Source organism: Leucopleurus acutus, assembly GCF_964270905.1.
Source record: "Leucopleurus acutus genome assembly, chromosome: 11".
Classification (NCBI taxonomy): domain Eukaryota; kingdom Metazoa; phylum Chordata; class Mammalia; order Artiodactyla; family Delphinidae; genus Leucopleurus; species Leucopleurus acutus.
In genome coordinates this window covers 69,707,512-69,721,129 of record NC_139152.1, presented here as the reverse complement: position 1 = coordinate 69,721,129, position 13,618 = coordinate 69,707,512, and the positions used below count along the sequence as shown (strand labels likewise).

General features: G+C 33.4%; 1 protein-coding gene across 1 annotated transcript in view; it reads right to left on the bottom strand.

The window, feature by feature from the left end:
- LRRIQ1 (leucine rich repeats and IQ motif containing 1) overlaps positions 1–13,122 on the bottom strand; it is a gene marked incomplete at both ends in the record, with an annotated part of 173,926 nt that extends 160,804 nt beyond the window's left edge. The window contains 6 exon segments of the mRNA XM_082850455.1: positions 1,171–1,245; positions 5,016–5,239; positions 5,798–5,915; positions 7,124–7,215; positions 11,703–11,814; positions 12,979–13,122. Of these exon segments, the coding sequence (XP_082706581.1) occupies positions 1,171–1,245; positions 5,016–5,239; positions 5,798–5,915; positions 7,124–7,215; positions 11,703–11,814; positions 12,979–13,122 (765 nt within the window).
- Positions 13,123–13,618: the final 496 nt, after the last annotated feature.

The window sequence follows — 13,618 nt, the reverse complement described above, 5'->3', positions numbered from 1 at the left end:
TTAGGTTGCTTCCATGTCCTGGCTATTGTAAATAGAGCTGCAGTGAACATTGTGGTACATGAATATTTTTGAATTATGGTTTTCTCAGGGTATATGCTCAGTAGTGGGATTGCTGGGTCGTATGGTAGTTCCATTTTCAGTTTTTTGAGGAACCTCCATACTGTTCTCCATAGTGGCTGTATCAATTTACATGCCCACCAACAGGGCAAGAGGTATTTTAATGGCTCTCCTAACTCCAACATTTGTATTACCTGAAAGTGAGCCACTACTGTCTTTTTTTTCCTTATCATTCATAATGAACCATGTGTCTTCACATGTCTAACCAACTTTTTTTTTTTTTTTTTTTTTTGCGGTACGCAGGCCTCTCACTGTTGTGGCCTCTCCTGTTGCGGAGCACAGGCTCTGGATGCGCAGGATCAGTGGCCACGGCTCACGGGCCCAGCCGATCCGTGGCATGTGGGATCTTCCTGGACTGTGGCACGAACCTGGGTCCCCTGCATCGGCAGGCAGACTCTTAACCACTGCGCCACCAGGGAAGCCCTAACCAACTTTTTTTAATTTAGAGATGGCCAGTATAAACATACTTTTTCAGGAATGTGTTTGTATAAATTTTAAAAAGACTTGGAAAAAATACAATGATAGTTAATATTTTTAGCTACATTACAGGATTATGGGAAATTTTATCTACTTTTTACTTGTAATTATTTAAAATAATTTTATATAAAAACTGTGGAGTAAATTAAAGTTAAAACAATAAACATGTCATCAGGATCATCTTAAATTTAAAGGGGTTATTTAACACATTCAATTAGTTGTGTTAAAGAAATGCAGTAACCTTTTATAACAATCCTCAATCATAATGAAGTATTCGTAATAGTATGTTTTCTCAAAACTTAAAAGAAATTTTACAATTACAAGAGTATATAGACATGTTCACTCATTGAACCAGTTTATTTTCCTTTTCAAGACATTCTATTTCAAGGAGAGCTTCTATAACTAAGGTATTTTTAAAACTTTAGTAAATTAAATCCTATACCAACTAGGCAATATTATTTTAAAATTACTATCATAAATAACTAGGCAATATTATTTTAAAATACTATCCAAGCATAGTAATTTACTTCAAATGGAGAATGATTACTGTGCTGCTTAAAAACAACAAACACATACCTCATGCTGTTTAAATTTCTCCTTCCATATTTTCTCCTCTTTATGAAGTTCATCATTCATCTTGTCCTGTTCTTGCTGAGCATATGATAATATTGAAATATTATATTCAACTATCAAACAATATTATGTTTATTATGTATGATTCTTACAACATATATTTGTAAACAATGGTTAAAGATAACAACTCACCCAATGGTCCTCAGTTATTAGTACTGGGATAACAACTTTAATCCCAACCTGAAATATAATAAAATGATACCTAGGGTTCCCATTAGCATATAAAGATATTTACAATCTGGGTAAGTCGTTTTATTTATTTGAGTTTATTTATATGTTTATTCATATAATAAAATGCATTGGCTAGAAATACTCCTGGACAATGCAAAAATTACAGATGATAATGTGTGTTAAGATGGGTTTTGCATTACAATTTTTTTCTCTCCACACCATTTCATTTAATTCACAAAATAAATCAGTTCAGAGGGTAATTGTTTTCTTTCATTAACTCTTTATTAGCATCTATTTTGTAAAGGCTCTGCAGAATAAAAAAAAAAATCAGTAAAATATAATCCCCTCCCTCAAAAACTTTACCTTTAATAATATGGGAATGCAATCATACATTCACACGTTGCCCCAAATTTAGCAAAATAAGTTTATCACAAAATAAGAACTATAAGGATTATGGTAGGAATAGGTGCTATAATTAGAAGATCATGGAAGGTTTCATACAGAAGATTGTTTTTGAAATTATTAGGCTTTTAAGAGATTAAATAAACATTTTAGGCATTTATTAAATGTTTTTGAGCTAGGAAAATGATTACAGCTCTGTTTTAGAAAAATTATAAGGTTACATTTGATAGAATTAGAGGAAGTAAGTCAAGGAGAGACACTAAGGAGATCAGTGAGGTAGGTATTAGAGAAGTCCATGTGAGAACCAATGAGGGCCTTCTGCAGATAGGGTGGGAGGAGTCAGAAGAGACACAAACACGATATAAATATGAAATGGTCATAAACTGCCAACTGACTGGATAAAAGGAAGTGAGAAAAGTTCTTTGGACATTATCTTATAGGAATTGTGGGAACTTTTGATGGCATTTAAGCAGGGAAATAACTTTTTTTAGAAAATAATTATCCTACCAACTGCACTATGGTGCATGAGTTTACAGAATACAAGACCAAAAGTAGGAAGATCAATTAGAGAGTATAGTAAATATTCCAAGCTAGACATTAGGACATCCTGAACTATGGGGTAGCAGTAGACATATGGATGAGACAGTGAATAATATAACTATTAGAAGGAAGAGGATAGTAAAAGAGAGAGAAGAGTTAAAAATGGTCCATATCTTTCTAGCTTCGACAATGATGATAGTGTAACTCATCAAAATAATGAACACCAGAGGAGGAACACGATTCAGAAAGAAAGACAGTGCATTCAACTTTAGATACATTAAGTTCTGAGTGTAGGAGAGTTATGTAGTTCGACTTTTTTTGTTATAACTATAGATTTGGTTCTGAACAGCCATAACTGTGTTTGAGATTATCAAGAGAGAAAACACATGGAGTAAGAAAAGAAAGAACAAAGGATGGAATCCTTGGTAGGACCACATTCAAGGAGAAAGAGAAAAAGAAGCCTAAAATAGGTATCAAAGAAGAACGGCCAAACATGTAAGAAGACAGTCAAGGCAGTATGGTCCCACAGAAGTCAAGAGAAAAAGAAATGGTCAGCAATCAAATTTTTATTGGCATGAAATGCTAAAGAGGCAAAAATAAATACTGAAATAGAACCTGTGAGTATGGTTCTAGAAGCCATTGGTTATTTTTGTCCAAGCCAATTTAGAAAACATTGATTATTTTTGTCAAAAGCAGTTTCATTCACTGGGGCGGTGGTGGAAGATCCCTAGCAGATTTAGGATTGAATGAGAGATGAGGAAATGGACTGAGCACAAATAACTACTCCTTAAGAAGCCTGCCTATGATAAGTAGACCTAAGGAGAAGCTGACGTGAGACATATAAAGGAAAATGATCTCATGATTTTTCTTTTGTTTTGTTTCTAGGACAGGAGAAAATTGAACGTGCCTATAAGCAATAAGAAAGGAGGAAGCTGTAGGGGTGTTTCAACATAAAGGAAAACTGGGGTAAACTGGAAAATGATAGAATATAGAGCAAAGGCGGGAAAGCTAGCCTTTGGTAGAAGAAACCTCTCTTACTGAGATAAGAGCAAAGGCAAAAAAAAAAAGGCAAAAAGGCGACCACAGAGATTGATGCTAACTAGATGCAGGATGAGAAAGACAAAGAAATTTGTAATCGATGCAAAAATGTTATATGATAATTTGCTAATAACGAGGAGGGAGGAGTTGGGTAGAACTCTTAAGGAAAGAGATTTACGATAGCTGTTTTGGAAAATGGAAGAGGAAGCTAACAAAGGACACAGAATAGAATTACTAAATAAGTAAATTATTTAGGATCCATCATTATAAAATTACGGAATGGTCTCACTGGAAAACTTTCAAGCCCCAAGGTAAAACAAAGCACACATTTAGAAACTCATTAAACCTACTAATGTCATATATATTTTTTAAATCATAATTTTATGATAAAGCACAAATTACTTTCGAAAAACAAGTTACAATTCTTCAAGGGTAGGGCCCTGGCGTTAAATCTCTTTTGTATCATGTAAGCACATAGTTGAAAGCTTTGCCCTTAAAGTAGTCGGTAAATTTTTGTTACAAAACAAATAAAAATGGCAACTTAGCTGAACAGAATTTTAAAATCAGATGTTTTTTAGAAAATATTTGAAAATATCACTAACAACCAATAGCAATAATACGTTTTACCACAAGCCAGCAAACACTTCTCTAAGAATCTACATTATATTCACTCCTACTCCGGAATGAAAAAAAAAAAAAAGCTTCTGACTTTTGGAAATGACTAATCTGGTCTGTGGAAAGGAAAATATAACTAAAAGAAAGCTAAACATTCATCGCTTACTATTAGAAAAAGCCATGGCCAAGCTGGTTCGACAATATTATCACTTTTTAATTTATTTATTTTCTATATAATCAGGAAATGCAGTGTACTCAACATTGGAGGCTTGAATACCCTGAACCGTCTATGTGACTACATGCTAAGGTTCTCTATATGGAACACTCAAACTAGTAAGTCGTGAGTAATATATAAGGCAACTTTAGTAATGTAAAACAAGAGATGTAAGTCCTGTCTGTTATCCATACATTCTAAACGGGCTAATGGCCCACAAGTAGGTCCTAGAAATCCACCAGTTTCTCAATATGCCACTACCATGACCTGAGGATAAGGACCACCTGAGGTGCAGCTGGGAGGAAACAGAAATGAAAAAAACACAAAATTCCTTCACACCAAAAAATTTCTATTCCCAGGAATTAGCTCATTTATGGGAATGAGGCACATACCATCACCTACATGGCTAAACCACTTCAACCAAATATGTTTTACAAAATTGCTAGATATCAGACCACATAGCAAGGACATTACATGATTGAGAAAATTCTATTGCCTTTTTCTATGATTAGAAGGGTGTAAAAAAGTAACAACTTATGTAGTAAATGTCAGCTTTTTTAGGACAATCTTTGAAACTATGAAGTTTCAAAGCAGTACCTGAAATTCTAATGAATTTCATGAAAACTAGGCAAGGAGTCCATATTAATACTGTTAATCCACAGTCAACTGCTTTGATTATTAGGACTAATTAAAACCCATAGAATGGAGCTCAATTAGCACCATAAACCAAAACATCAATACTGTTCAGAAGTAGATACTGATTTTTTTAAATGTATGAAAGACAAAAATTAAAATTAAAAAACCTTACCTTCTGAATATTCTCCAATTTCTTCTTTTCAACTTCAAACTGTTTCATCCAGTAATGTCTTTTTTCTTCTTCTTCTTGAAACTGCTTTTCTTCTCTATCCCTCTGAGCTTTGAGAGTTTGCTTCTGTTGGTCTTCTAGTTCTTTCTGTTTGTCTTGCCAAGCCTCAAAGGACTGCCTACATCTTTCTTCCACTTCACAGTATCCGAAATTTATATCAGCATCATCTGTATTCATGAGGAGAAAAATTTTTAAATCAAAACAGTCAAATCTGATCCAGTGCAAAGTTTAAAAGTAATTTCAAAATAAAGAAATAATGTCAGTATATTACCAAAGTAAAAGTATGCAAAATACATGTAAATTCCATTGCATCAATAAAGAAGTCACATAACTTGCCTTAAAGTATTCCATAAGACTTCTATAAAAACCTAATGTGTGTGTGTGTGTGTGTGTGTGTGTGTGTGTGTGTGGTGTGCATGTGTGTAGTTAAGGGATACATAAGGAACACAGTTAAGAGACACTTAAAAAATTCAGGTCTGCGTATATCTATTGCAGTCAGCTATATATGTGGAAAATTTTTAACTCTACTTACATGAAGTTAAATTAGGAGTCATAAAAAAACTATGAGAACATGTAATTAAATAAGCATAGCAAGTACACAATATTTTTCAAATATTGTGACTATATTCTTCTAAATGTCAAAAGAAAACTGTCTACTTTTTTTCAGATTATTAAGGTCAATCACATAAAAATTATCATAAATATCACCAAGCAATTTAGTCCACCTGGCAAAACATATTCATCCACAGGCAAATCACAAGGATCAGGCTCCGGAACAGAATCAGGACTGCCACAATGAGTTTTACTTCTCAGAAATTCTTTTTTTTCTATTTCAGATAACATCTAAGAGGTTAAAAAAGTACCAATGATTAAAGAAAAACAAAATAGAGAGTAAAGCTATTATTTTAATAATGCATTAAGTATTTACATACACATATATAGAACTTTATTTACTTCAAATCACTCTCAAATACAATTCTATATAGCATATTGATAATTATTCTCTTTATGGTGAAGAAAAATGTTTTTTCCATGCAAGCGCACTCTGTTTTACCCTCCTAATGTTTTTCAGAATTCTAATTACTTTCTAATATTTACTCACAATATTCAATTAAACTGCTTAATAATCATGTCAAAATGTTTCTACTAATATGTGTTTTCCTCCTAATACCTTTCTATATTTCTTATCTGCAGCAATAGCTCACATATACAAATTGCTAATATATTCAGTATGTTTTAAAAACAGAACTATTCTCTAATTTGCCCTGACTTACACACAAGTTATAATTTTGATTAATACTTTTCCATAATTATACTTCTATATATTCTAGCTTGAAAGGTACAGGATATCTATTCCACTGAAGTAGCAATATGATAATTCAAAATTAATATATTTCAGGTTTGAGGGTTACCAAAAAAGAAAGTAAGAAACATACATACGAGTAATTTTCACATTATGCTAAATACACAGAGAGCAAGAATAGAGTAAGGTGAAATTACAGTTGGGTAAAATGAGAAGTAAAAATGATTTCAAGATGCTGAACCTGTGGAAGAGGTTTTCTCTTAAATACATTTCCGGGAGTTTCACCCAAAAATGCTAGGCTCTCCTTTACTCTTACTTTTTTACGGATGTTTCTGTTTTACCATTTTTTTAAAAAAAAAACTAACATAAGATATTCTAGGTTTAAAGTTTCCACAGGGTATTTAAAGTCTCCACTGGATCATAGTACATTCCTAAGCAAAGTAATAATATTAGAGTATATTTCATTGTTTTCCTTGGAGTTTTTAGGGAAAAAATACTATTCAATATAGTTCTGCTCTCCTATCTACATTAAATTCCCAAGTATTGATGGTTCAAATCACTATTTCTAATATTTTTAAAGATTGAAATTTGTATTGTTTTATATTATATGCCAGAGGAGGAAACAAATCCAAAAATTATTAGCTTAAAATAATTAAATTTTTAAGCCAGTGAACTTTAAATGCTACGTGAGAGGTAAAGGTAAATTTCTAACTGTAATATTGAGTACTTTCAGTCAAACAACATATACCTTCATTAATTGTTCTGGATTTTCTTTACATTCAGTTCGTAATTCTATCCTTAAATGCATATGATTATTAGAAACTGCTCCATAATCATAGCCTATAAAGAGAAAGAAATATTATAACTTTAAATATTAGAGCAGGACACAACATGTTAAAATCCCGAACTATTTCATCATCCTTTAATCTCAAATTCTACCACAGCATATTCTTGATCAGTAACTCAAAACAATAGGAAATACTGAAGAACAAAGAACATAGGAAATCTGTAATCTTTATTCAAAAATAAAAATAACAGATCTTTAGATCTCTTTATCATCTTTCATATTCTAGACTGAAGTTCATTTTCCATGTACACAGAATAATGCTGTGTTTAATATCACAATGACACCTTGATTAGAAACCAACAAAAGTTCAATTCTACCTGCCACAAACTAGCAGTATAATCTTTCAGCACAAGATACTGAAAATGCTTTAATAAGTCTTAATTTAAAAGATTACAATTATTAACGTGTGAATGAAGTAAACTTTCATTCCCAATTTTTTGAGTTTTTGTTGAATTTTATTGTGTTTTTATCATCTGTGCAGATGTAGTTATGTTTCTTTTCCTTATTCAATTAACATGTTTTATCATGGTAATGTTCCCTAGTAGTAAACTATTTTTTACAGATGACCATTCTGCTAATTGACTATTCACACCTATTTTGTCTATTATTATAGATTTTCTTTTTCAACACCAATTCACAACCTCTCTGGCATGTTTTCTTATGTGAGAGCTGAAAAGCAAAAATAACATTCTCCAGATGCCTTTGAAGCTAGGTTTCTGAGGGTGATTTAGGTTCTGCCAATTGATACATTTGTGTAAGTCTTTCTTTTCTTTTCTTTTTTAAAAATTTATTTATTTATTTATTTATTTTTGGCTGCATTGGGTCTTCGTTGCTGCGCACAGGCTTTCTCTAGTTGCGGCGAGCGGGGGCTACTCTTCATTGCGGTGCACAGGCTTCTCACTGCAGTGGCTTCTCTTGCTGCGGAGCACGGGCTCTAGGCACGCAGGCTTCAGTAGTTGTGGCTCGCAGGCTCAGTAGTTGTGGCTCACGGGCTCAGTAGTTGTGGCACATGAGCTCAGGAGTTGTGGCTTGTGGGCTCTAGAGTGCAGGCTCAGTAGTTGTGGCACACAGGCTTAGTTGCTCCACGGCATGTGGGATCTTCCCGGACCAGGGCTCGAACCCATGTCCCCTGCATTGGCAGGCAGATTCTTAACCACTGCGCCACCAGGGAAGCCCAGTCTTTATTTTCATAAAAATATTATGTGTGAAGAAAGGCAGAGAGAGAGATTTTCATTTTTCTGGCTCAGACTATGACAGGGGGTGCTTTGGGTTGGAGATAGCAGGGTATAGTAGAGGATTAATGTCTCTGAATTTCTTTATTATATCAGCAGCTCCTGCTGCAGCCCAGTTCTACAATGTACTTGCATGTATATTTTCTACACTTTGGATGTTCAGCTTAGAATCTGTTTCTTCAGTTCTATTAACAATTCTGTTATTTATTGTAATAGCTAGTCTCCAAAGATGTCACTCCCACACTTCCTGGTATGATACCCTGTGTAGCCCCCTCCCGCACAGAATCTGTGCTGACCCTATGTAACCACCAGGATGTAGTAGAAGTGATGTTGCATGACTTCTGAGAATAAGTCATATGAATCTTTACAGGGTTCCATCTTAGTCTCTTGATATTTTGTTCACAGGATGCTGTTTCTCAGAATCCAGGTGCCATGCAAGCCATAGGGAGAGACCACATAGGTGCCTCCAGCTGACAGCTCCAACTGAACTCCCAGCCAACAATTAACATCACTGCCAGTCATTTCAGTGAGCCATCTTAGAATTCCAATCCAGTAAAGACTTCAGATGACTGTGGCCCTAATCAACATCTGACCGTAAATGCATAAGAAATGCAAGCAAGAACTGATTAGCTAAAGCCCAGTCAACCCACAGAACTATATAAAAGATAACAGCATACTGTTATTTTAAGCCACTAAGTTTGTTTTACACAAATACTCCCCAAAACCTTACTGCTTAAAGTAGCTAAAACAGCTTTTGTCTACAAATGAGAGCCCTAATCAGTACATCCATATTCATAAATAAAATTAGCCTCAGTTTCTCTTATGTGTGTGTATGTGAAGCTTGCACAGTTTTGTATTTAACATGTGCAGTTTGGGGCTTCCCTGATGGTGCAGTGGTTGAGAGTCTGCCTGCCGATTCAGGGGAAACGGGTTCGTGCCCCGGTCCGGGAAGATCCCACATGCCGCGGAGTGGCTAGGCCCGTGAGCCATCGCCGCTAAGCCTGCGCGTCCGGAGCCTGTGCTCCACAACGGGAGAGGCCACAACAGTGAGAGGCCCGCGTACCGCAAAAAAAAAAATAAAAATAAAATGTGCAGTTTTTTACAAATGAAATATTATATAATATGCAGATTTTTTTGCTCCTTGATGGATTGGAATAATTCAATTGCAAAATTATCCCTAGTTCCTAATGACACTTGAGAAGAAATCTCTTTCCACCTTCAGCCAAATTATTGATTTAATCATGTCTTCTCCTTTATCAAGCAATTTTGATAATTTGAATTTTCTTAGAAAATTATTCTATTCATTGAGACTATCAAACTTATTTGATTAGAGCTATATACATGGGATCTTATAATTTTCTAAACCACTGTTATAACTGTAGTTATATAATCTTTCATGTAACTAATTTTTTATAATTATATTTCCCTTGCTTTTTTTCATAATTAGGCTCTATACTTGCCAATATATTTAAAATACATTTTCATTGTATAAACCTTAGTAAATATAACTAGGAAAACCATTAAAATCCCCCATAACTCGACTGTAGATAAGCACTGCTAAAACCTGAAGGGTCTACATAAGTCTTTACATATCCTTTCACACAGGTACTCAGAACAAAAACCTTGGAGCCAAATTTCCTCTCTTCCGTTCATACAAATCAATCAATAAATACATCTGTTTCTTTCTACCTTAAGAATGCTTTCTAGAATGCGACTGTTTTTCATCATTTCTACTCAAATCACTCTCATCTCTAACCACACTACTGTGACAGTCTTGTAGTGGACTCTTGCTACCTCAAGCCATCTTCTCTGCAGAGTCTCCAGAATGACTGTCTCAAAATATGTCAGATTCTGTCACTCCTTACTCAAAAACCTTCATATACTCAGAACAGAATCCAAAGTCCACATCTTGGATTGATAAGAGCCCTGTATGATCTGACCCCTTATTTTCTTGGATATAACCACAAAGGCTTACTATTCTTTGAACATATTACGCCCACTCAGTGTGCCTTGGCCTTTACGATTCCCTCTTTCTGGAACACCAGCCCTCTAGACATCCACGTGACTCACTTCTCCTTCATTGAGATATCCCATGTGGCTTACTGTCTCATTTCAGTCACTACTTAAATATCACCTCCTCAGAGAGGCCTTCCTTGACCTACCCTATCTAAAATAGCAATCTTCAATCTCTATCCCCTTCTCTTTTTCTTTCTTTTTTTTTTTGGTTGCACTGGGTCTTAGTTGCGGCAGGCGGGCTCCTTAGTTGTGGCATGTGAACTCTTAGTTATGGCATGCATGTGGGATCTAGTTCCCTGACAAGTGATCAAACCCAGGCCCCCTGCATTGGGAGCACAGAGTCTTAACCACTGTGCCAGCAGTGAAGTCCCTATCCCCTTATCTTAAAATCCTTCCTTCATGGAAGTTACCATTATTGAAATATTACATATGTATTTATTTGTTTATTGTCTGTCTCCCCACACCAGAACATTAGAATAAGAGAGGACCTCTGCCTATTTTGTTCCCTGCTGCATTCTCAGTGGCTAGAACATATCCTTTCACAAAGTAATATTTTTCGTACAAATATCTATGAATATCCACATTATAGTTTATACTAATATTTTTATAAATGACATCAAATTTCATAATAATTTTAATAGTATATCATGGAACTCTTTATGTTATTAAATATTGTCTAAGCCGTATTTTTTTAATGAGTGTATTGTTAGACACACCAATGTCCTGTTGAACATTTAGGTTGTTACCATTTTTCATTATAAACTAAGCCAGGATTAATTCTAGTTAAATCTTTGTTCATTCTATTATTCTTAGAATAAATTTGCAAGAAGTAAATTTGCTCAGTTGAAGCAAATAAAGATTGTGAGGCTTTGATATAAATTATATTTTTCTCCAAAAATATGTATGAACTGATACTTCTAAAATAGTCCCACAATTAGTTTTCTTTTCTTTAACATAAAGTAATAGAATGCCTGGTTTTAATTAGAACTGGTGAAACAAATTGTTAGTGGCTAGTACTTACTGGAGACGTAAGGAAGGTAGTAAGTAAAACAAATGAATGAACTAAATTGAACAGACCAATATACTACGGATATTTTATTAGAGATAAATGCACACACCTGTATATGACAAGAGACAAGAACTTCAAGCAGTTTAATTTTCTAAATTATAAATTATTCATTATTCATACTTACAGAAAACTTATCTGCCAAGCAGATGAAAACCGTACTTACTTAAAACATCAGTATCTTCCACGTCCTGAAGAATGAGCTCTTCAACAGTTTTACTTTTATTCTTTATGACGTTAATACAGTGAAGAACTGAGTCAGGTAATTCCTCTAAATCCTAAAAATGTAAATAATAAGAGAAACTGTAAAATTCTTTACTAAAACTATGTATCAAAATCTGTTTTGATATGCCAAAAATTTGAGTAAAATGTGTAAATGAGGTAAAAGGGCTCCGTATAAAGAGCATAATCCAAACAAATATATTTGGTTAAAATTTGCTTTTAATTTTCAGGTGGTTATAAATTGCATCTATGATTCTGTTGGATCTCATATTCAAATGAATAATTTCAGAACTTTTGTCACAGTTAAATTAGCTGTGAATAAAAAGATACAATAATATAAAAATATTATTTTCTCCAAAAGTATTATGTAGGTTATTGCAATCCTAATTAAAAATCAAATTGTAATTATTTTTTGAAACTTGACAAATGAGTTTTTTGAAAAAAGCTTAGTTGAAAAGATTTTGAAATAGCAGAACTACTAAAGGAATTTGACCCATTTTATATTTAAAAATATAAAACCACTATAGGGTAAAAATTAACGCAATAATGGAAAAGAATAAATAGCCTTGGACAGATCATATGTATAACAACTAAATATATACAACAGATATGACAAATCAATTGAGAAGAGGTGGATTATTCCATAAGTGACCCTGGGAATATCTGTTAAATATATGCAGGAAAATTTTAACTAGATCTACTTTTTATAACATAGCTGAAAATAAGTTTCCATTGGATTAAGGATTTTTATATAAAAGAATGAATCCATGAATAACTTTTCTAGGCATATAAACATTGGAGAAAATACACAAATGAAAAGAAAATAAACGTTTGGTTTCCAAAAAAGTAACTATTCTTTGGTCTAAAGATTTCACATACATTTTGCTTATTATGCATATCTAATCACATTAGAATGCTCATGATTAAGTAAAAAAAGCAGGATACAAACATACACATGTGTGCAGATACATGTATATATACATACACATAATTATACATATAGTACAATCCCAATTTTGTGAAAAATGCACACATATGAAATTATAGGTAATTTCTACCTTCAATATACCATTTATATCTAAATATCTACTAATATATATTGCTTAAAGGTGACCCTAAGGAAAAAATGAGATAAATATACAAAACACACGGAGAAAAGTAATATTTCTCCTAAAAGGCTTATCCAGTTAAAAGGCTCAAAAATACAACACAACACTTACTGTATCACTACTATCACTCTGGGTTTCTGATTTTGAATCACTATCAAAATCATCTTTTTCCAAGGAAGAAATGCTGATTTTATCCAATTCAGCTTCTATTTCTTCTTTGAGCTTTATATCATCATCATCGTTGTCTTCCATCATCCTTCATAATAAAACACAAAACCATTTAAAGAAAATTGAAGAGGCTAAATGCTGGTAAAAACTATAGGTTCTTTAATGTGCCCTACCAATCCAACATGCTCTAGGTAAAAATTTAGTTTAACATAGCTTTAGTTTAACAAACTTTTCTCACAACTTATCATGGCTGTACTATATATTGAAGAAAATGTTTTCTCCCTATATTCATTCATTATTTCTTTAATGTTTTGACTACAAAATGATCAACTCTAATAGTACTATTAAATTCTCTAAAGGAAAAGTTACATGGAATGAACTGGCTTACCTTTCTGAACCAAGAAACTTCACACTAAAATTCATTTTCATGGTAATAATTAATGGCAAAATACCTCTGAACAGCTTGAGTATTCAGAGATTAAAATACTTATAAGAGAACAACCTATGTCTATATATATGGGGAAACATGTGGTTAGTTTCTACTCATTAAATCAGAGTTGTTAATTCCACCAGATAGCCACAT